The sequence below is a fragment of the Crocuta crocuta genome, unplaced genomic scaffold (assembly GCF_008692635.1).
Source record: "Crocuta crocuta isolate KB4526 unplaced genomic scaffold, BGI_CrCroc_1.0 scaffold528, whole genome shotgun sequence".
NCBI lineage: Eukaryota > Metazoa > Chordata > Mammalia > Carnivora > Hyaenidae > Crocuta > Crocuta crocuta.
Genome location: NW_027530010.1, coordinates 372,934 through 396,042, shown reverse-complemented (window position 1 = coordinate 396,042; position 23,109 = coordinate 372,934). Strand labels below are relative to the sequence as shown.

General features: G+C 46.4%; 1 protein-coding gene across 5 annotated transcripts in view; it reads left to right on the top strand.

The window, feature by feature from the left end:
- GATAD2B (GATA zinc finger domain containing 2B) overlaps positions 1-23,092 on the top strand; it is an 83,824-nt gene extending 60,732 nt beyond the window's left edge. For 3 of the 5 annotated variants that reach the window (XM_077764106.1, XM_077764107.1, XM_077764105.1), the window contains exons 2-11: positions 9,632-9,967; positions 15,265-15,394; positions 17,222-17,353; positions 17,603-17,734; positions 18,200-18,370; positions 18,858-19,173; positions 20,417-20,619; positions 21,498-21,608; positions 21,772-21,889; positions 22,508-23,092. In XM_077764106.1, coding sequence (XP_077620232.1) covers positions 9,633-9,967; positions 15,265-15,394; positions 17,222-17,353; positions 17,603-17,734; positions 18,200-18,370; positions 18,858-19,173; positions 20,417-20,619; positions 21,498-21,608; positions 21,772-21,889; positions 22,508-22,641 — 1,782 coding nt within the window. In that variant the 5' untranslated portion in view covers position 9,632 and the 3' untranslated portion in view covers positions 22,642-23,092. The other 2 variants (XM_077764108.1, XM_077764109.1) reach the window with 2 other exon arrangements.
- The last annotated feature ends 17 nt before the right edge of the window (positions 23,093-23,109 follow it).

Here is a 23,109-nt window from a genome sequence, read left to right as displayed (position 1 = left end):
CTCTCACTGCTGGATTGTGGGTGACCCGTCTTCCACACTTCACCTCAGACCATGGTGTTTGGCAGAAATCAGTGATATTTCAGAATGTTGGAAGGTACCCACAACTGGCACTCGTGTATTTTTTTGTCGCTTCAAAGCACCTGTGTAGTCTCTTTTCCATTCAAGAGTAAGCTTAGGGACGCTTTGCTTCATTCTAGGTCAGGCTGCCTCCAGTTATAGACCCTTTCCTCTGCTGCCTTACTGATGGTTACCTTCAATACAGTGTATGACCAGAGGTTATTAATACTGTGCTGTAGTCCACATCAGTATGAGCGGATACAAATGGCCTCCATGCAGAAAATGTTGAGTAAGGGGATGATTATGGTGGTAGTTAAGGAAATCATGAAGAAGTACAAACAAGGTATACAAGTGACCAAAATTGCAAGATTTTATAAGAAGTCTATGTTGACCATTTTCACAATATTAAAGAAGAAATAAGGGAGCCAGGTGCAGCAGAAGGAGTCACAAGAATATCAAAGCAATGGCCACGTGTTCTAGAAGATGTAGAAAAGGTGCTTCTGGTTTGGATAAACGAGAAGTAACTAGCAGGTGACACTGTGACTGAGAACTTTATCTGCGAGAAGGCAAATGCCTTGTACACCGACCTCATAAGTAAACTGCCAGGTACGTCAACAGAAAACAAGCCTTCAAAGTGAGCAGGGGATGGTTTGATAACTTTAAGAGGAGAAGTGGCATCCGTAGTGTTGTGAGCCACAGAGGCTGTGAGTTCAGACACTAAAGCAGCTGAGGCATTCGCTACCAAGTTCCAGAAGCTTATGGCTTCCGAGTGTTACCTGCCAGCGCAAGTTTTTAACTGTGATGAGACAGGACTTTTTTGGAAAGAGATGCCAGAAAGGACCTACATTATGAAGAAGAGAACGTAGTGCCCGGTCACAAGCCCATGAAAGACCGTCTCACCCTCTTATTTTGTGCTAATGCAAGCAGAGATTTCAGAGTCAAGTCCCTGCTCATGTATCATTCTGAGAATCCACAAGCTCTCAAGAAATCAAGGTGCAGAAGAGCCAGTTAAATGTTCTGTGGAGATTCAAGGGCCAGGCTTGGGTCACTTGTATCTTGTGCGTTGAGTGGATCAGTGAGGTCTTTGGTCCTGCAGTGAAGAAATACCTTTTAGAGAAGAATCTGCCTCTCAAAGCCTTGCTGGTTGTGGGTAATGCTCGTGCTCATCCTCCAGGCTCATCCTCCTCCTTTTTTACTGGAGGAGTTCAAGTTCGTTAAGATCAAATTCCTTCCTTCCAACACCACTCCGATCCTCCAGCCCATGGATCAGCAGGTCATTTTGAACTTTAAAAAGCTCTACACCAAAGCACTATTTCAGTGATGCTTCGAGGTGACCAAAGGAACAAACCTTACCCTTCAAGAGTTTTGGAAAAATCATTTCCACATCATGAACTGCCTCAAGATCATCGGTAAAGCCTGGGACCGGGTCACCAAGAGAACCCTCAATTCTGCTTGGAGAAAACTGTGGCCCGATTGTGTTCTTGGGTGTGACTTAGAGGGGCTCGCTCATGAGCAGCAGCCACCAGTTATCAATGACACTGTATCCTAGGGGAAGACCGTGGGACTGGGGGTGCATGAGGACGACATTCAGGAGCTGGTGGAGGAGCTTGGCCAGGAGCCGACCACCGACGAACCGATGGATCTGCATCACAGGCAAGAACAGGTTATAGAGGAGATCTTGTCTGCAGAGGAGGAGAAAGCCGAGGAATCCCTGGATCCAAATGAGATCAGAGAGATGTGTAAAATGTGGGAAACAGTGCAAAATGTAGAAAAGCACCACCCGAATAAGGCTGTAGCACAGCAAGCGATAGATCTGTTTAATGACAATGCAGTGTCACATTTCTGCGAAATCCTCAAAAGGATGCAAAAGTTAAGTGTTATTGGACAGGTTCCTTGTTAAAGATGCATGAAAAGAAAAGGATTCCATTAGTGATAGTGAAAGTCGTCCTACCCAGTAACCATTCTCCTGTCTCCCTCTCACCAGCCACAGAGGTTTTCAGAGTTAAGTGTAGGTTAATTTGTTTATGTTTCTTTATATTTTGTACTTTCTTTATTATTTTATATTACAGCATTGTAATCATTTTTATATGAGTATTTTTTGGTTGTGGAACAAATCATCTGAGTTTCCATTGTTTCTTATGGGGAAATTTGCTTTCATTTACAAGCTCTTTGGATTACTAGTATGTTTCTGGAACAAATTATGCTCGCAAACGAGGGTTTTACTGTGTATCTTACATGAGTATTATATATAATATATAAAACTACATAAAGAATGTATATAAGGGTGTATAATATTTTAAATGAAATTTTTTCATTTCTACTCAGAATTTTGAAACCAAAATATTAAGGGTTTTTTTGTTTTGTTTTTTTGAGAGAGAGAGAGAGCACACAAGCATGCATGGGCTAGGGACAGAGAGAGAGGGAAAGAGAATACCAAGCTGACTCCACACTGTCAGCACAGAGCCCAGCGTGGAACTCAAACTCGTGAACCGTGAGATCACGACCTGAGCCAAAATCAAGAGCTGGTCGCTTAACTGACTGAGTCACCCAGATGCCCTCAAAATATTTTTAACTTTTTTTTTTAAGGGGATACCTGGTTGACCCAGTTGGATAACCATGTGACTCTTGATCCACTGGGTGGTGAGTTCAAGCCCCAGTTTGGGCATAGAGCTTTTTTTTGTTGTTGTTTTTTAAGTAAGTTCTGCGCCCAGCGTGAGGCTAGACATGCCCCTGAGATTAAGAGTCACATGCTCCACTGACTGAGCCAGCCAGATGCCCCAGAACAACTTATTTTTTATGTGTTAAAGAAATACTATTTTACTTTTATGTAACTATAGGCTTAATTTTATCATTTTTGAAAATTGGGGTTTTTCTAACTTAACTGACAAAAGTTTTCTGTTAATCCTGTGATGTGATTTAGTGCGAGAGCAAATAGGGCTTGTACATCGCCTAGTGGACAGCAGGCATTTGGTAGATGTTAATTCCGTTTGCTCACCCCTCCGTCCTCCTCTCTCTCAGGGTCGTCGAAGCCTGTGCTGCACACCTGCATTCTGGTTTGGTGTTAGCAGTAAGATGGAAACTTGACAAGCATGGCTCTAGAGCTGTGTTACCATCTGTTTTTTATAACAGTCGACAGCAGATTTAAAGCTGGGTATTTTTGAGGGCACCTGGGTGGTTCAGTCAGTTAAGTGTCAGACTCTTGATTTACACCCAGGTCACGATATCGCAGCCATGCAGTCGACCCCACACTGGGCTCCAAGCTGGGTGTGGATCCTGTTCTCTCTCTGTCCCTTTGGACCCCTGCCTTGCCCCTTGCTTGCGCGCGCGCTCGTGCTCTCTCGCGCAGTCTCTCTCGAAAAAATAAATAAATAAAATAAAGCTGGGCATCTTCCTGCTATAATTGTTGGACATAATTAACTACTCTCTTCTTGGAACTCTCCTTTAATTTCTTGATATTTCCAGCTTTCCTAGTTTTCCCCCAGCCCTCTGGCCATTTCTTAGTTTCCTCCGACCAACCAACCCTTAAATGTAGGTATTGCCTAAGAATCTATCCTTGGCCCTCTTTTCTTGTGGTTATATATTTTTTTTCTAGGCAGTTTCACTTACTGCCCATACATTACTTCCATTACCTCCTCTCGCTGTTCAAGTATTTATCTCCAGCTCTGGCCTAGGTGCTGGCTCTTCTGTTGGTTTGCCATGTATCCACCTGTGTTTTGGATATGTCCACCTTGATGTCACATTGGCACTTCTGATAATTTTCCATTAAGATATTTTCAGTTTATAGAACAGAAAACCTAGCTCATACTGGCCTAAACATTAAGGGAGTTTATTTGCCTGTATAACCGAAATCCAGACACTAGCTTCAGGGCAGTTGATGTGTGGCACAGCTGTGTGACTAGCTCCCAGCTCGGTGCTCTGTGCACTGTCTGCTTCATCTGCAGGCTGCCTACCTTCCCTCATGGCCACAGGATGGCTGCCAGCAGCAGCATGCCAGGACCCCGTGTTTTCACACTCACATTCCAGGGAAGAGAGCATACGAGTTGGAGACTGAGATTTAAAAGTCAGGGGTGATTCCCAGGCTTCTACCTTTTGCCTCTAGATGAATTCAGTCCTCTTCATTGAAATATAAAGAAGAAAAGCAAGATATAAGAAGGCAGAGAAGATGGGTTCCTGTGAACATACAAGTACTTCCTTCAGTTCCATGCACATCTGTCTCCTGTTGGAATGAAACTGTTAAAAGACAGTGGCCTAGTCTCTTTTCACCTTTATTCCTAACAATTTAACATCTAACCCTCTAGCTGGCACATAGTGTTTATACATAGTATTAGTGGGGGCTGATGGATGGGAATGCACATTCCCAGGTACCCAGCACTGCTTCTTAAGATTATCCAGCTCTGATACATCCCTCCGTGTGACAGTCTTGAAGTGAGCTAGACCTGCATGGGGTTCCAGGTTCACTGTCTAGTTTTACAGTCCTGGGATATTTGATTTCCTGTTTTCCCAGCTGCAAAGTAAGGGTAACACCACTTACTAACTTGTTGAGGAAATTTAAATAACACATGGTAAAGTGCCTAGTAGCATGTTTGGCTTTTAAGTAGGTACTTAAGAAAGATTAGCTGTTATCATTAGCAGCCCAGAAGAAACAAAAAAGACTGGTTATGCATTAAAAGGCAAAATACAACATTTATTTTACAGAAATTGTTTTTTACTTTAAGTGGACTCCATGCTAAATGTGGGGCTTGAGTTCACGACCCTGAGATTCAGCATTGCACTCTCCATTGACTGAGTCAGCCAGACGCCCCTATTTTATAGAATTTTTGTTTGGCTTTTTGGAGAGGAATTTTTGTGTGACAAGTTTACATTGAATACTATTTTCACAGCTTTATTGGAGTATAATTTATGTTTTAGTGACTTTTTTTAGTAGGTATACAGAGTTGTACAGCTAGTACCACATTCCAGCTTTAGAACATTTCTATAACCCCAATTCTATAACCCATAGAACATTTCTATGACCCCCTTGTGTCATTTAAAAATTTTTTTTTAATGGTTTATTTATTTTTNAGCCGAAGTCGGACACTCAACCGACTGAGCCACCCAGGCGCCCCCTTTTGTGCCATTTTTAATTTGTCTGTTACATTGGATTTTTTTTTATTGTGTCAAAATATACATAACACAGAATTTACCGTTATCCCCCCCATTTTTTCTCTTTATTTTCCTTTTTTCTTTTTTTCCAAAATTTAATATTTTAACCATTTTTAACTATATAATTCAGTCGCTTTAAGTGCATTCATAGTGTGAAACCATCACCCCTGTACATTTTAAGAACTTTTTCTTCATCCCAGAGACTCTGTTCCTATGAAATACTAGATCCTCATTGCCCTCTCGCCACCCCCAGTCATGGGTAGCCTCTAATCTACTTTCTGTCTTTCTGAATTTGCAGATTCTAAATACTTTATATAAGTAGAACCATAAAATATCTGTCCTTCTGTGTTTGGCTTACTTCACTTTATATTCAAGATTCATCCATGTTTCGTTGGATTTTGAGGCACGCCCGGCTATGAACACATACAATTGGAGCTTGTAATAAGATCAGTAAAGTCAAGAATGGGCAAGGAAAATTTGGTCAGAGTTCTCAGATCATCTCTTGGGAAAGATTACTTAACTTAGACATTCAGATATCTGGTTCTGGCTTCTCCCAGCTTTCATATCCATTTATTTCTTTGGAGTATAACAAGGAAGAACTATTTGAGCAGTATTCAACTGTTTGTATAACCGTTTGAGAAGCCAGGATAATGATGCTGTCTCAAACTCCATTCATTCAACTCTAGGTTATTGAGTTTTGTTGCTTTGTCTTCTGTTTTCAGTGTTCATGAATATAATTTGTCTCAAAACTTAGAACACGATACTGTATTAATTTGCATTTGTATATCTTGCTGTGTGCTTTTCTGGAGTATTCTTTGCATCTAGGTGCATGATCAGTTGAGTAACAGACTTTTCCCACCTACAGTTCCCTTGAGATTCTTAATGGTGCTCTCAGCATGAGGTGTTGATCAAGTTACCTGGAACACTGTTACTGTGCAGTTAGAGCTTAACTTTTGCTATTCTGTAGTACTGAGCTTTCCAGTTCCCACCTAGGGATATTTTTCAGAGGTATGCCACTTCAGAACTCATACATATCATGGGGTGCCTGGGTGGCTCATCCAGTTAAGCACCAGACTCTTGATTTCATTTCAAATCGTGTTCTCATGGTTCCTGGATTGAGCCCCAAGTTGGGCTCTGCAGTGATAGCATGGAGCCTCCTTAGGATTCTTTCTCTCCCTCTCTCTCTGCCCCTCCCCTGCTTGCGTGCACACACATGCACTCACTAAATAAACATCTCTCCCTCTCAATAAATAAGCACTAAAAAGAAGAAATAACACAGTTCCTTAGGGGGACCTGTAGCTAAAGAATGTCTGTATGTTCTATAATATGTCTGTCTGAAGCTGTTAGAAGTTGGACCCCCACACTGCTGGCACTGAGATAGAATGGTGCTGCCTCTTTGGAAAGCAGCCTAATGATTCTTAATGTTGAACAAAGAGCCAGCACAGCACCCATCAGTTCATTCCTATGTATTCACCCTAAAGAACTGAAAACACGTTCACACAAAAACTTGTACACAGAATTTCGTAACAGCATTGTTCATAATAGCAACAAGCAGGGTTAGGGGGGTCAAATGCCCACCAGTTGATAAACGGATAAACAGCTGTGCAAGTGGAATATCATTTGGCCATGAAAAGATACCAAGTACAAATACAGGCTCCAAACTGAATGAACCTTAAAAACATGATGCTCAGTGAAAAGACCATATGTTGTGTGACTTCATTTATATGAAAAGTCCAAAATAGTCAAATTTAGGAGCAAAAAGTAGTTGAGGGCAGAGATGGGGGCAGATGGACTGCTGAGGAGTATGGGTTTTCTAGGGGCAGGGGAGATGATAAAAATGTTCTAATATTGATTGTGGCCAGTGGGTACACAACTCTGAATATATTCAAAGCCATTGAAGTATGCACTTTAAAAAGGTGGATTATGTGATGTGTAAATTATGTCTCAATAAACCTGATCTTTTAAAAACAGGGAATTAGGGACGCCTGGGTGGCTCAGTTGGTTAAGTGTCCGACTTTGGTGAGGTCATGATCTCCCCGTTTGTGGGTTCGAGCCCCCGTGTCGGGTTCTGTGCTGACAGCTCAGAGCTGGAGCCTGTCTTCAAATTCTGTGTCTCTGTCTCTCTCTGCCCCTCACCTGCTTGTGCTCTATTTCTCAAAAATAAATAAACATTTAAAAACAATTTTTTAAGGGAGAATTAAGAAACATTACCCCAAAACTCAGAGATCTGGCTTTTTTTTCATACCCAGGAAAGGATCAAATAGCTCTTATTTTATTCCTCACTACAAGAAGGAAGACGCCTCAAGCATATACATATTTTTCTTTTCAAGAGCACCAGTTAACATTCGTAGGCTTCTCTGTCCTGCTGCTTGAGTCTGTGAATCACTGGGCCTGATGTCATATCTTTGAGTATAGAGCTCATAACCCTAGAGCATATAAATTAAATTTTGTTGAGCATCTTCATGGGGTGCCTGCATAGCTCAGTCAGTTAAGCATCCAACTCTTGACTTCAGCTCTGGTCATGATCTCATAGTTCATGAGTTCAAGCTCCACATCAGGCTCCGTGCTGGCAGTGCAGAGCCTGCTTGGGATTCTGTCTCCCTTTCTCTTTGTCCCTCCCTTGCTTGCTGTCTCTCTCTCTCTCTCTCTCTCTCTCTGTCTCTCAAATAAAAATAAAACTTAAAAAAAAGATTCTGTTGAGCATCTTCTAAGTACCCGCTTTTACAGATAATATTGAGATTTAGGGAGGTGAAGTAACTTATTAAATAATTTGATCTTGTAAGTGTAATTAGCAGTTTGAACCTGTGACTCAAAAAGTTTTCTTTCTGGGGGCGCCTGGGTGGCTTAGTCGGTTAAGCGTCCGACTTTCGCTTAGGTCATGATCTCGCGGTTCGTGGGTTCGAGCCGCGCGTCGGGCTCTGTGCTGACTGCTAGCTCAGAGCCTGGAGCCTGTTTCAGTCTGTGACTCCCTCTCTCTCTGACCCTCCCTACTCACGCTGTCTCTCTCTCTCTCCTAGAAATAAATAAAACATTAAAAAAAAAAAAAAGTTTTCTTTCTGGTGCCTCATTTCTATTTCCTACCAGGAAAACAGCCCTGGATTTTTAAAAAAAATTTTTTAGGGGCGCCTGGGTGGCTTAGTCGGTTAAGCGTCCGACTTTCGCTTAGGTCATGATCTCGCGGTTCGTGGGTTCGAGCCCCGCGTCGGGCTCTGTGCTGACTGCCAGCTCAGAGCCTGGAGCCTGTTTCAGTCTGTGACTCCCTCTCTCTCTGACCCTCCCCTGCTCACGCTGTCTCTCTCTCTCTCCTAGAAATAAATAAAACATTAAAAAAAATTTAAAAAAAAATTTTTTTTTAAACATTTATTTATTTTTGAGAGACAGAGCATGAACAGGGGAGGGACAGAGAGAGAGGGACACACAGAATGGGAAGCAGGCTTCAGGCTCTGAGCTGTTAGCACAGAGCCCAACGTGGGGCTCAAGCCAAGGAACTGTGAGATCATGACCTGAACCAAAGTTGGACGCTCAACCAACTGAGCCACCCAGGCACCCCAAGCCCTGGATTTTAAAGTGTGGAAGAAGTTCTGTATTTAGATTTTGTTAGTTCAAAAAATCAAAGAGGAGGGAAAATGGTAATTTTCTTGCCTTTAATAATTTTGCTACGTAAGTAGAGAAAGCATTACCTCCCATCAGCCTAAACACCTGAGTCTTTCATTAAAGCCAAGTATCTTAAGATACTGTATAGACTTGAGGGCAGATAACAGTGGGCCCCTCTGATTCTTGCTGCATCCAGACAGTTGAGGCTGCCCATTAAACACTCTGTTTAGTTCATCTTTCTCATATTTCTCTGTAAGATAAGCCAATGAAAGATGTGCCTGGGTGACTTGAGGAACTTCCTGGTCCATAAAAGAGGTATTTTCCAGGAGAAGAATTCGGTATGAGAGTTAAAACCAGTACAGATGGTTTGAACATTGTAGGCACCAAAAAAAGTAAAAAAGAATGTTTATTTTCTGAAAGGTGTAGCCTCTTTAATGGACCGTACAGGTGAGTATAGCGGTGGTATAGTCAGGACCTTAACAACTAGAAAGTACTTGAAGTTTACTTTCCACTGCTGAAGTTAAATGGAGAAATTTCCTTTAATATAGGTGTTCTGGGAAAATAGAGTGTAGCTAGTTAGCTCAGTGATCTTTGAACTTCCATATAACTGTTAGGGTTTGTTTGTTTGTCTTTTTTCGTTTTTTTTTTTTTCCCCAGTAAGCTCTGCACCCAACGTGGGGCTCAAACTCACAACCCTAGATCCAGGGTTGCATGCTGTACCAACTCAGCCAGCCAGGAGCTCCTGTGATTCTTCTGAATACCTTTACCACCCATCCTCTTTCTTTGTGGACTGTTACAGGGCTTGTGTTCTGATCTCATTTGTATTTTCCTCCCACAGGATGGATAGGATGACGGAAGATGCTCTTCGCCTGAACCTGTTGAAGCGGAGCTTGGACCCAGCAGATGAGCGAGACGATGTCCTGGCTAAGCGACTCAAAATGGAAGGGCACGAGGCCATGGAGCGCCTGAAAATGCTGGCGCTGCTCAAACGGAAGGATCTGGCGAATCTTGAGGTGCCGCATGAGTTGCCCACCAAACAGGACGGCAGTGGCGTCAAGGGCTACGAAGAGAAGCTCAATGGGAACCTCAGGCCTCACGGAGACGCCAGGACTGCAGGGAGGCCAGGCAAAGAGAACATCAGTGACGAGCCCGTCGACATGAGTGCCAGGCGGAGGTATGGCTCAGCCCGGCTGCCTCCGGCAACAGGGGCTTCTCGTAAGCAACGGAGATGGAAAGAATGCCAATGAGAGGAGGTGTTTTCCATCCTAAACCTTGAAAGAAGACGTATGTGTGCCATCTGGCTTGACCACAAATTCCTCTCAGTTCCAGATGAAACTCGGTGCCTCATATATTTGCTTACCGTGCAGAAGAACCCTATGTAGCTCGTGCCCTTAAGATAAAGCGGTCATCTCTGGATGAAGGAGGCACCATAGAGCTGATAGGCCAGTTGGAAATGAGATAACACACGCTTCCCTCTAATCTTACAGCCATTTTAGGAGAGCATCAGACCGTCCTGAGAGTTGTAGAATGTTTGTTATAGAGTCCCAGCTTCTAATACATCCAGAAGCATGGGCGTGGCCTTTCTTATGTGAACAAGGCAGTTGTCTTCATGTGGTCATTCTCTCCATCCTTGCTTTGTGTGTACCACCCTCCTCGGGCTTCACGTACGTATAAATGTTAATACGTGGTACACACACTCCCTCCTGTGCGTGCACTCTCACATGCACACGGGGCTTTTCTTGAGTTCAAGGTCGAGTACTTGAAACAGTGGAGCACATATTAAGAGGCACTGTCTGAGGGTGACAGCTTCCAGGACAGTGAATCACAGTGTAGACAACCTTAGCTTCAAGAACATTCAGTTTATTAATTGTTCAGATATAGCTGATAGATAGGGCATAGTCCACTTGCCCTCCAGCTGGCCTTGCTGAATTTGTCTTAGGCCTGAGGGAGAAAGGAATGCTTACAGCCTTACCTGCATTTCTTTTCTCCAGCTTTTTTTTTTTTTTTTTTTGTACAGTAGGCTTCATGAGTACTGCAGAGCCCAACACAGGGCTTGAACTCACAACCCTGAGATCAAGACCGGAGCTGAGGGGCACCTCGTTGATTCAGTCCGTTAAGCATCCAACTTCAGCTCAGGTCATGATCTCACGGTTTGTGTGTTCCAGCCCCACATCAGGCTCTGTGCTGATAGCTCGGAGCCTGCTTGGGATTCTTCCTTTGCTCTCTCTCTGCCCCGCCCTGACTTGTGATTTCTCTCTCACTTTCTCTCAAAAATAAACATTAAGACCTGAGCAAGATCAAGAGTCAGACACTTAACTAACTGAACCTCCCAGGTGCCCCCACTTTCTCTAGCTTTTAATGTATAGTTACTAGTATTATCCCAGGATTTTTTTTTTTTTTAAGCCACACCCAGTGAGGGGACATTATTCTTGGTAAGAGCATTTAAAACCTTTAGGAAACTTGAGATAAATTCCCTGTTGGTCATAAAAGAGGAGAAAAATCCTTAGATAGCTTGGAAGCTATATGTAGTATGAGCTGAAGATTATGAAGATAGATTAATCCTTAGATCCTTTGGGGGAAAAAGAAAGCAGATGAAGGAGATTGTGCCCCTAAGCAAACCACTTGCCCCGAAAGTGCCCTCCCCGCTTTGAGCAAATATTGGTCCTACCTGAGTGGGGGGAGAGGAGGAGAGGTGTTAGATGGATTCCTCACATCCCAAATTGGCCCTGAAAATGCATTTTTCATGGAAGCACTGTCACACATTGTGGTGTGGTCTCCCTAGTGCTATTATTGGTACGGTACTAAATAAATAAAGTCTGTGCTGAAAAGTCAGACTACCTGGAAAACTCTACCATTGCATTTGATTTTATTTTAGAGGAATGAGCTTTTGAAACTTGATCCTCTAGAAACTGGGAGCTGTTTCTAATGGTCTCCAGGAAAAGAGGGTTGATGTAAACAATCTAGATCCCCATTCTACATGGAAAACTAGGCCTTACTGGCCCCTGACACTCTTCTTCTCTTTCCCCAGATACACTGACAGTTATTCCTACTTAGCCCCGCACTTTTTATAAGAATGAACAGCATTGATTGTTCAGCAAGGAGAGCAACAGTGTCTTTGATATGGACAAAAGGAGAGAATTTAAAAGCAGAAAGAGGGGCGCCTGGGTGGCTCAGTCGGCTAAGTGTCCGACTTCAGCTCAGGTCATGATATCACAGTTTGTGGGTTTGAGCCCCACGTCAGGCTCTGTGCTGACAGCTTAGCCTGGAGCCTGTCTTCCAATTCTGTATCTCCCTCACTTTCTGACCCTCCCCTGCTCACGCTGTCTCTGTTTTCTCTCTCAAAAATAAATAAAACATTAAAACTTTTTTTTAAATAAAAGAAAGAATGAAGGGCCTCTGGTATCAATGATAGCCATATCGTACTTGCCTGAAACTTTTTTTTTTGCCATCGGTTGGGCAGGTTACAAACTATAGGACATCAGGTGTGTATGAAACCAGTGTTTGCTTATGTTTTGGAGTGCTAGGGAAATGCAGCCGTTTTCTTTCTATTTAGTTGTCTTTACTACCAGGAGAAGGATCAGGCAGTACGTGTCTTTTGTAAACCTGCCCGTCCGAGTCGTAACTGATGTCAGCAACAGGTCAGGCTTTTAGTAATCTCTCTCCAACTGCTAGGGTTTCATACTTAAGAACACCAAATTATGTAAGTCATATATATGTTCGGGAAAGTGGCAAAATAATTTCTCTCCTTAGAAAGTTTAATAAATGAGACCAGAATCCCAGGTCAGAAGTTAAAAAAAAAACAAAACAAAGCAGAACCAAAAACCTTGAAGAATGGAACAAAACTGGGGCTTCTCCTTGCCTGTCCTGTACCTAATGTGGGTCTGCTTACATCCAGAAATAAAATCTCAGGGTTGTTCTCAGGTACAACTTCCGACAAATGCCGCTCATCTCCGCAGCCTCCGTCCAGGAACGGATCTGCCCTCCTTGTCACTGAGCCATCCCGAAGCAGCAAGTGACACTCACTTGAGTGAGGACAGTTTCCTTAGCTTAGAGATAGAGAACTAATCTTGATGCATGGCTCCAGCCCCGACCGGAAGAAGGGAAGGAGATCTGGATTGTTGGTGTCAGGGATGGAGGGACAAGGATGAAGGAATGTAGAAAGGAAAACTAAAACAACCAGAAAATGAATTCAGGTAGTCCCGACCATTATACCAGCAATGTGGGGTTAGGGAAAGAAAGGCCCTTCTCCCTCTAGTGGCTTCTTTTTCCCTAACCCCACATGCTCAGCCGCCTGTGACCAGTGCCAGCACAGCGGTCCGGACAAACCTAATTGTTTCCAAGACAGTCATGCGTATCATTCTGTCCCTGTATTTTATGTTCTTAGCTAAATTTGGTTTATTTATTTTTTTAAGACAGAGTGTGTGAGCAGGAGAGAAGGGCATAGAGAAGGAGAGAGGGGAGAGGGACAGAGAGAATCCCAAACAGGCTCCATGTTCAGTTTGGAGCAGAGACAGAGAGGCTTGGTTGGTCCCAAGCTGGGATCGTGACCCGGGATCGTGACCCGGTCAGAAATCAAGAGTCAGACACTCAACCAGCTGAGCCTTCCAGGTGCCTGGAAGTTGAGAAATGGAATGCCTAACCCAGATAGGCAGGGTGTTTTTTTCCAAAAACCTGGGCATCCATGTCCCAACAGCAACTGAGACAAGAGACCCAGAGAAGTGGTAGAGAGGCTCTCAGGACTTAAGGATTTGAGTTTCATGTTTAAGAACTAAGAACACATTGTTCTAGGTCTGTGTATTCCTAACTATACTGAAGAACTGAAGGCAGTAGGGTCTGGGAAGATATCTTTGAGTTAAGAAATCAGAGAGTTAAAAAAAAAAAAAGAAATCAGAGAGTTAGCGGGCGCTTGGGTGGCTCAGTCAATTAATTGCCTGATTTTGGCTCAGGTCATGATCTCCTGATTCATGAGTTTAAGACACACGTCGGGCTCTGTGCTGACAACGTGGAGCCTGGAACTTGCTTCAGATTCTGTGTCTCCCTCTGTCTCTGCCCCTCCCCAGCTTGCGCTCTGTCTCTGAAAACAACAAATATTTTTAAAGTTTTTTAAATTTTTTAATGTTTTATTTATTTCTGAGAGAGAGAGAGAGAGACAGCGTGAGCAGGGGAGGGTCAGAGAGAGAGAGGAGACACAGAATTCAAAGCAGGCTCCAGGTTCTGAGCTAGCTGTCAGCACAGAGCCTGACGCAGGGCTCAAACCCACAAACTGTGAGATCATGACCTGAGCTGAAGTCGAACGCTTAACCGACTGAGCCACCCGGGCACCCCCAAAAAATATTTTTTTCAAGAAATCAGAGTTAGAAGATGTGGTCAGTGATTTGGGAATCTGAGGCAATTAGAATTTCCAGAATTCTTGTCATCCAGCTCTTAAACAGGGAGTGCCATTTTTACTGTCTATGAGAAACAAGTATGATGTTCTTAACCAGCCCCAAAAGACCAAAACCACAGTTGTCTAATGAGTGAGATTTGAAATATGAGGAGCCAATGAGGAAGATTTAGATTTCAAAGTCATTTCTGGAGAGTTTATTTCTGAGGGAAGATACTAAGTACAAATCTGGTAAGTAGATGCAAGTTCCATAGGTGTGGTTTAGGGATTTCGGTCCCCCAGAGGGCTATAGACTTGGCACTGTCACCCCCTCAGGCAGCTGGCAACCATGCTTTCTTGGGCCTCAGCTCTGTACTGCCGCCAGGGGTGCCCTATAACCTCATCTTGGGGGAGCCCGCAGGGAGCTGGGGCCGCGCCGTGGAGGCTGCAGTGCGTGCCTCCTTCACAGCGTGCATTCCCTACCCAAGCTCTGCCTCTGCCAGGCTGCTTGCTCCTTCTTGAGCCTCTGCATAACCAGGGAGACAACCCAAAGGGAAGTGAGATACAGGGGAAGCATTTAGAATTTTGATTCAAACTGATGTGATAAGAACACTCCTCCCTGGGGCGCCTGGGTGGCTTATCGGTTAAGCGTCCGACTTTCACTTAGGTCACGATCTCGCGGTTCGTGGGTTCGAGCCCCCGCGTTGGGCTCTGTGCTGACTGCCAGCTCAGAGCCTGGAGCCTGTTTCAGATTCTGTGTCTCCCTCTGTCTCTGACCCTCCCCTGCTCGCGCTGTCTCTCTCTCTCCTAGAAATAAATAAAACATTTAAAAAAAAAAAAAAAAAGAACACTCCTCCCTCCCATTTCTGAAGCCAGTCACCGTGTGTCTGGCCCCTGCACAAGGAACTTGGATGGCAAGCACTTTTGCTGAGGGTTTGTCACCACTTACATCTTGGTGTCTTCATCCTATGATTTGAATCCCCTGGGTGGATTGAGACAGACCTAAGTTCCTTTGGATTTCTTTGTTCAATGTGGAAGAGAAGTTTTCTTAACTTTTTCTATGAACCTTCACTATTGAAATACTTTCATTTTTTTCTTTTCTTGTCTAGTGAGCCGGACCGTGGAAGGCTGACTCCCTCCCCAGACATCATTGTTTTATCTGATAATGAGGCTTCCAGTCCCCGCTCCAGCTCCCGAATGGAAGAAAGACTCAAAGCAGCCAACCTGGAGATGTTTAAGGTAAAAAATAGAAGAAAGATAAAATGATTTCTTTCTTCGTTTTTGCTCCTCTTTTCTTCAGTTCCCTAAGAGTCTCAGTTTTGTTTTTTACAATTTACTTTTTTTTAATTTACCATCTTAATAATTTAAGTTTATGTATTTTTTTTTTAATTTTATTTATTTCTGAGGTAGCGTGAAAAGGGGAGGGTCAGAGAGAGAGGGAAACACAGAATCCGAAAGAGGCTTCAGGCTCTGAGCTGTCAGCACAGAGCCCCATGTGGGGCACAAACCCACGAACCGTGTGGTCCTGACCTAAGCTGAAGTCAGACGCTTAACCGACTGAGCCACCCAGGCGCCCCTGTATTTATTTTTGAGAGGAAGTGTGAGCGAGCAGGGGAGTTGCAGAGAGAGGAAAGAGAAAGAGAAATCACGAGTCAGACACTTAACCAACTAAGCCATCCAGGTGCCCCTTATAGTTTACTTTTTGAATCTAAGTAACTACCCACAGGGATGCCCTGGGTGGCTTAGTCGGTTAAGTGTCCAGCTTTGGCTCAGGTCATGATCCCTGTAGTCTGTGAGTTTGAGCCCCACATCGGTCAGGCTCTGAGCTGTCAGCAGTTTGAGCCCACTTCAAATTCTATGTCTCCCTCTCTCTGTACCCCTCCCCTGCTCACGCTTTATCTGTCTCTGTCTCTCTCTCTCAAAAATAAACAAACATTTAAAAACAAATTTTTTTAATAAATACCCAGTGATGAACTTTTTATAAATGATTTTCAACTTCAAGGGCATTTTATTTATTTACTTACTTTTTACTGTTTTGTTTTTGTTTTTGAAAGAGAGCGTGTGCACAGAGGAGGGACAAAGTAGAGGGAGAGTCTTATGCAGGTTGCACAGTCAGTGCGGAGCCTGATGTGGGGTTTCATCTCAGAACCCTGGGATCACAATCTGAGCCAAAATCAAGAGTTGGATACTCAACCTACTGAGCCACTTATGTGCCCTTAATTTTTTTTTTAAGATTATATTTTTGGGGTCCATGCGTGGCTCAGTTAAGCATCCAGCTTCAGCTCAGGTCATGATCTCGCAGTTTATGGGTTCGAGCCCCTGTGTCAGGCTCTGTTCTGGTGGTGCAGAGCCTGTTTGGGATTCTCTCTCTCTCTCTCTCTGCCCCTTCCCCATTCATGCTTTCTCTCTCCCAAAAATAAATACATAAACTTAAAAAATATATATTATTTTTAAGTAATTTCTATACCCAACATGGGGCTCAAACCCACACCCTAAGATTTAAGAGTCTCATGCTCCACTGACTGAGCCAGCCAGGTGCTCTGAGGGCATGCCCTTTTATTTACTTATTTATTTTAATTTCTTTTTTATGTTTTATTTATTTGTGAGAGCAAGAGAGACCGAGCGCGAGTGGGGTAGAGAGAGACAGACACACAGAATCTGAAGCAGGCTCCAGGCTCTGAGCTGTCAGCACAGAGCCTGATGCAGGGCTCGAACCCACAAACCGTGAGATCATGACCTGATCGGAAGTTGGACGCCCAACCGACTGAGCCCCCCAGGCACCCCTAGAAACAGTGTTTTAAAGAAGAGCAGTGTCTCCCTTTGCCCATTCTTCTATTTTGTCAGGAATCTGGTTGTTTAGCATTTATATTCTGAAAGCATCTTCTGGGCACCTGCTGAGTTCGCAGCACTGAGCTGGACCCCAGGGACACGAAGACAGCAGTCCCTCTTACTGCTTCTGCTTCGTGCAAGATACAGAGTTGAGACCTGGAAGAAGAGAGCGTCTCGCAGGTGGGGGACTCTGTCCGGGCGCCTGTCCCTGTAGCTAAGGGCCTCGTGTTTCCTTAGGGGAAAGGCATTGAGGAACGGCAGCAGCTCATCAAGCAGCTGAGGGACGAGCTGAGGTTGGAAGAGGCCCGGCTGGTGCTGTTAAAGAAGCTGAGGCAGAGCCAGCTGCAGAAGGAGAACGTGGTCCAGAAGGTACTCGCTGCGCCCTGGAGTCAGCGGCTAGTAGCCTATTCGTGTCCAGTTCCATGCTTTTTAGTTTCTAAGAATAGTGGTTGGTTGGTTGGTGGTTTAATTGTGGGTCCCAGTCAAGAAAGCCGTGACTCCATTTTTCTCAGTTTTCCTTCTGGTCAACAGAAGCTTCACACTGACCAGAAATTTTAAAAGTGCAGGTGTATACCAGATTTCTGTCTCTGTGTCTTCATTCTCTCTTCTCTCCCCCAGACCCCTGTTGTACAGAACGCAGCATCCATTGTCCAGCCGTCTCCTGCCCATGGAGGACAGCAGGGCCTGTCCAAGCTTCCCTCCCGGCCCGGGGCCCAGGGCGTGGAACCACAGAGTCTGAGAACATTACAGGTACGTAACCTGCCTTGGGGTCTCTGTGTCAGAGGGCCCTGTCTTTCCCAGCTTGGGTTTGGGACTTTGTGATGATTGTAGAAGAACCTGGCCTTGGTAGAGGTGCTGGTGCTGCGCACAGTCCCTTGGTCCCTCCTGGCTGACTTGGCTGCGTGGTGCTGGGTGGCACAGTAGGGTAAACAATCCTCCTCTTCCCGTCATGGTTGTTCTTCTCTGGAGACTTCTAGCTCAGCCCTTTGCCTTCTAGGGTTAGATAGCTTATATGAAGAAAAACCAGGGAATTCCTGCCACTAATCAGGGTTCACAGTGTTGGTACATTTATTCCATAGATCATTAGACAAAATTACCGAGCCTGACCGTGTTTCTGTTTTTCCACTCAGCTGTGTGTTACGGGCAGTGTTCTCTCTCTAGCATGTGGGTGGGGCATTTTACCACCTATAGCTACATCTCCTCTTCTTCCCTCAGGGTCACAGTGTCATCCGCTCAGCGACCAGTACCACCCTCCCACATATGTTGATGTCCCAACGTGTTATTGCACCAAACCCAGCCCAGCTCCAGGGTCAGCGGGGCCCACCTAAGCCTGGCCTTGTACGCACCACAACACCCAACATGAATCCTGCCATCAATTACCAGCCGGTGAGAAAGTCCTAATATGGAAACAGAGAAGTCTTGTCTTTGCTTTCCCTGTTGAAAGGACCATAGGATGTATGGTTTGGAACATAGAGAAGCTCTAGGACAGCCAGGCTGATCGTGGTAGAGCTTGTAGGGATGGTCGTCCCCAAGGTGGAAGCAGCAGGGACCCCCTGGGAGTAGGAGTGGAGAAGGGGGGCCGTACGGCAGAGCAGCAGCAGGCTCACCCCGCCCGGGGGAAAGTGGGGGTCTGGGGAAGGAGAGGCCGAGGCGCGTGGGCCAGACAGCATCCCCGGCCGCGTCCTGGCCTTCCTCTGGGCAGGTGTCTCCTGGCTGCTCCTGGAGTTCTTCGTTGAGCTTGGACACCTCCTCCCTTTTTCTGAGTTTTGGGAAAGCTGAGTTGTCCACACGCAGTGCAGGTAGTGTTTTCTGCCGGAAGTAATCAGTCCTTCCCCCACTCCGCGCTGCTGACGCTGTGACCCCTCTGTTCCAGCAGTCGAGTTCTTCTGTTCCCTGCCAGCGCACGACGTCCTCTGCCATCTACATGAACCTCGCCTCCCACATGCAGCCGGGGACCGTGAGCAGGGTGTCCTCACCCCTGCCCAGCCCTGGTGCCATGACCGATGCCGCCAACTCCCAGGCTGCCGCCAAACTGGCTCTTCGCAAACAGCTGGAAAAGACCCTCCTGGAGATTCCGCCCCCGAAACCTCCCGCTCCCCTGCTTCACTTCCTGCCCAGTGCGGCCAACAGCGAGTTCATCTACATGGTGGGCTTGGAAGAAGTCGTACAGAGTGTCATCGACAGCCAAGGTGAGGCTCCTTTTTCTGGTCAGTCTTTTATCTGCGCTGGAGGTTGCCAAGCCTGATTGACCCGGGCCGCGTACCAAGTAACCTCTCCTTCCTGTCCTCACACCGCCTCCCATTCGCTTTTCAGAGGCTGTTTGGGAACGGCATGTCAGAAATGCTTTTATGGGGGCACCTGGGTGGCTCAGTCAGTTAAGTGTCCGACTTTGGCTCAGGTCATGATCTCGTGGTTCATGGGTTCAAGCCCCATGTCGGGCTCTATGCTGACAGCTCAGAGCCTGGAGCCTGTTTCAGATTCTGTGTCTCTCTCTCTCTCTGACCTTTCCCTGCTCATGCTCGCTCGCTCGCTCTCTCAGAAATAAATAAAACATTTAAAAAAATTAGAAATGCTTTTATATGAGGGGGCGGGGCAAAAAAAAAAAAAGAAATGCTTTTATGTGTTTGTACAGCTTAGGCTTAATATTTGTATTGTGTTTTGTAGATCTTGTATATTTTTAACAGGATGTTGGTTGGTTCTTTTCAGTGGTGCCCAGCACGATGTATACACAGTTTGGTGGCTAGAACACTTACATGTGATGTCGGTGCTTGTGTGGCATTGCGCTACATTATGATGTTATGTTCAGTCTCTGCCATTTGAGGACTTACAGGTGGGAAAGTAGGTGTACTGGCTGCTCTGTACTGAGCAGGTGACCATGACCATGTAGAAGCTGTGAACCAGCGCTGAACCAGTGAAGTGTTAACATTAACGGAAGTTAGTAAATTTCTAGGCATGTCAGGGGAACACCTGACAGTAGAGGAAAGTGCCCGAAGGGCTCGGCATTGACTCTGAACAGATCTCATTCGGACACGAATAACTAAGCATGTAAATGTGACAGGGCTGAGCGCGGGCTGAGGTAGAAAGGTGCTAAGGAGCACGTGTGGCGGATGCAGGTGAGTCTGCTGTCCTGTGATTAGCACACTTCCTTCTTGCTGTACTTGTCCACAAAGCTGGTTCTTACGTAGGCTTTGCTGCTGGGGGCTCTGCTTCTCCGCCTCCTCCTCCATAAGCGGGGACAGGATTGCCTGGATTCCCTCAAGTGATGCTGTTACAGTCAAATGAAGTAAAAGTTACTTTATAAATTGCAGAGCACTCTTCTTTTAGAGTCTCTTCTTAATTCAGCAGAATCACCTCCTGAAAAATTCATTTGATAAAGAGAAGTAGGGGGTGAGGAAGTGTGAGGGCCTGACTGTTCTCTCTGTTGGCGTCTAGGCAAAAGCTGCGCCTCACTCCTGCGGGTCGAACCCTTTGTTTGTGCCCAGTGCCGCACAGATTTCACCCCCCACTGGAAGCAGGAGAAGAGCGGTAAGATTCTGTGTGAGCAGTGTATGACCTCCAACCAGAAGAAGGCTCTGAAGGCTGAGCACACCAACCGGCTGAAAAATGCTTTTGTTAAAGCCCTCCAGCAGGAACAGGTAAGAATTCTGGTCTCTCCCCAGCCACCTAGTCAAGGTCGGGTTTTCCCAAAAGATAGTTCTTTCTGGTTTTTAGAGAATTTGTCTGTGTGATCCCCACAGTCCTGATGCCCGGGAGGCCCGGGTTCCCTGTTCCTCCCCATGCCGATCTGTCTGCCCGTTTCCATATGACTGTCTCTGGTTGGGCAAGAGCATAAATGACAGTGCGGTCCCGGCTGGAGACAGACAGGCGGAGACGTGGCTTTCCCTGACAGCACCAAAGAAATCACTCGTCAACTTCGTGTCCTCCTCAAACAAATGGATTTTGGTGGGAGAGGTGATACTTGTACTGGAAATCTCTTGGAGAGACGGAATTCTCTGTAGTCCATATTTGACAAGGGAGTGACCAGGAAGAGCGTGTACTGTCACGTGGCCCTGCGGAGAGGCACGGCGTGGAGGGCGCTGGTGTGCCCTGTGGTGCTCACACAGCAAGAGGGTCTGGGCGAGGGGAGGATGTGTTGGGAAGCTTGGACCCTTCTCCTCAATCCTCTTTCCATCCCACCACCCATCATACCCCTTTGGGTAGCATCCAGGGACCTTCTGGAAAACAGGTAGGCAGGAGTCAGAAATAAAACCTCCATAAAGTCGTCAGCCGTCAGCACATCCATCAGCTGTTGCCACCACCCAGGCCTCTCCTGCCGGCTTCTGAGCACCAGCTTTTCCTGGACAGACGGGCCCCTTAATCTGCAAAGCAGTGCCGGCCACTTGTGCCCAGAGACCCGACCTGCCTTCTCCAGTCCCTCCTGTAGCCGGCAGCGTTAGCAGTAGGAGGGGCCCTAGGTGTCCTGGGTAGGCGGCCGGGTACTGTCCTGCCAAGTTGACCCGCTGACTCCCGATAGGAAATCGAGCAGCGACTACAGCAGCAGGCAGCCCTCTCCCCCACTGCGGCTCCGGCCGTGTCCAGCGTCAGTAAACAGGAGACCATCATGAGACATCATACGCTTCGGCAGGTGAGGCCATCTTCAGGGGGTGGTTTGTCACCCGTGCATCCCAGTGTGTCCACCTTGGTGGGAAGTCCTGCTCTTCTGTGCTCCCGGACCCTTACCCCCCCTGCCCCCGCTTCCCCCATCCACCGTGGCCACCTAGTGACCCACCATCTGCTCACCGTCACAGGCTCCACAGCCCCAGAGCGGCCTCCAGCGCGGCATACCCACGTCTGCCCGTTCCATGCTCTCCAACTTCGCACAGGCGCCCCAGCTGTCTGTGCCTGGTGGCCTCCTTGGGATGCCAGGTAAGGCGGGGTGATGGGAGGGGCCTCGAGGCTGGCAGGCGGCTCTTCATGTCCACTCTTTCTTTAGCCCTTTCTCCCTTCATTCTTTTGTTACTTGGCACACGTTTGCTAAATTCACAGTCCGTGCAGAGCACAGCGCGCTAGGGTTCTGGTGGTGAGAACAGCCCGGTCCCTGCCCTTGTCCGTTCGCTGGTGCGCCCGTCTGTGGGCGTGTGGCTACTGACCTCTCGACGACAAGAGCAGGGTCAGCTGTCCCCACCCTGTTTGAATGGTCGAGGGGCGCTGCTTCACAGAAAACCAAAGCAGGTTCCGTGAGTGCGTCTCTTTGTCTGACTCTCCCATCCCATCAAGACCATGTTGATTCTGTTCTTGGTAGGACTGAAGTTTCTAGAGGACCCCTTGCCCTAAAGCTGGGGTGCTCACATAGAGCTTACCTAAGTCTGGGCAGGTGCAGACAACCTCTGGCGCTCCTGCCCCACCTCCAAATGTGCACCCGTCCCCGGTCTCCCCGGGTCCTCCCAGATCGACCTGGGGCCGTCACGGGGCACGAAGTCAGGAAGGCGACACGTCCTCTTCTAATGGCTGCGCACCCTCCCCCCCCTTTGTCTCCGCGTCCAGGTGTCAACATTGCGTACTTGAACACCGGCATCGGAGGACACAAAGCTCCCAGTTTGGCAGACAGACAGCGGGAGTACCTTTTAGACATGATCCCGCCCCGGTCTATAGCGCAGTCCATCAGCGGGCAGAAATAACGCCTGTCCGTCTGCTGCCCCAGCCTCGAACCCTTCACCCCTCCTCTCCCATTGCCCCCAACTTCCGTCGCATGCAGTGCCTGTACTGGTGCCTACCACACACGGAAAACAAAACAGACAGCAGAAGACAAACCTAGAAACCAACAGGAAAACACGCGCCCTGCCCCGCCACCCTCCCTCACTGCTGCGACTCTGCCGCTCTTGTCTTCCCTCCGGTTTTCTTTCACAGTGAGGTGCTCTTCGCCTCAGATGAGGTCAGAGCGAGGTCCTGGGGAGAAATCTAAGCCCTCTGACGTGTGTTTCTAAAGTTTTTATGCTCTAATTATTACCGTTTTTAATGATGTTGTGTGTCCTCCCTTTGTTCAGTGGACGGTTAAACCTTTTTATTTTCTCTCAATATTTTTTTCTTTTGTCTTTTTCCTTTTTTTTTTTTTTTTTTTTTTTTTTTTTTTTTTTCTAATTTTATTT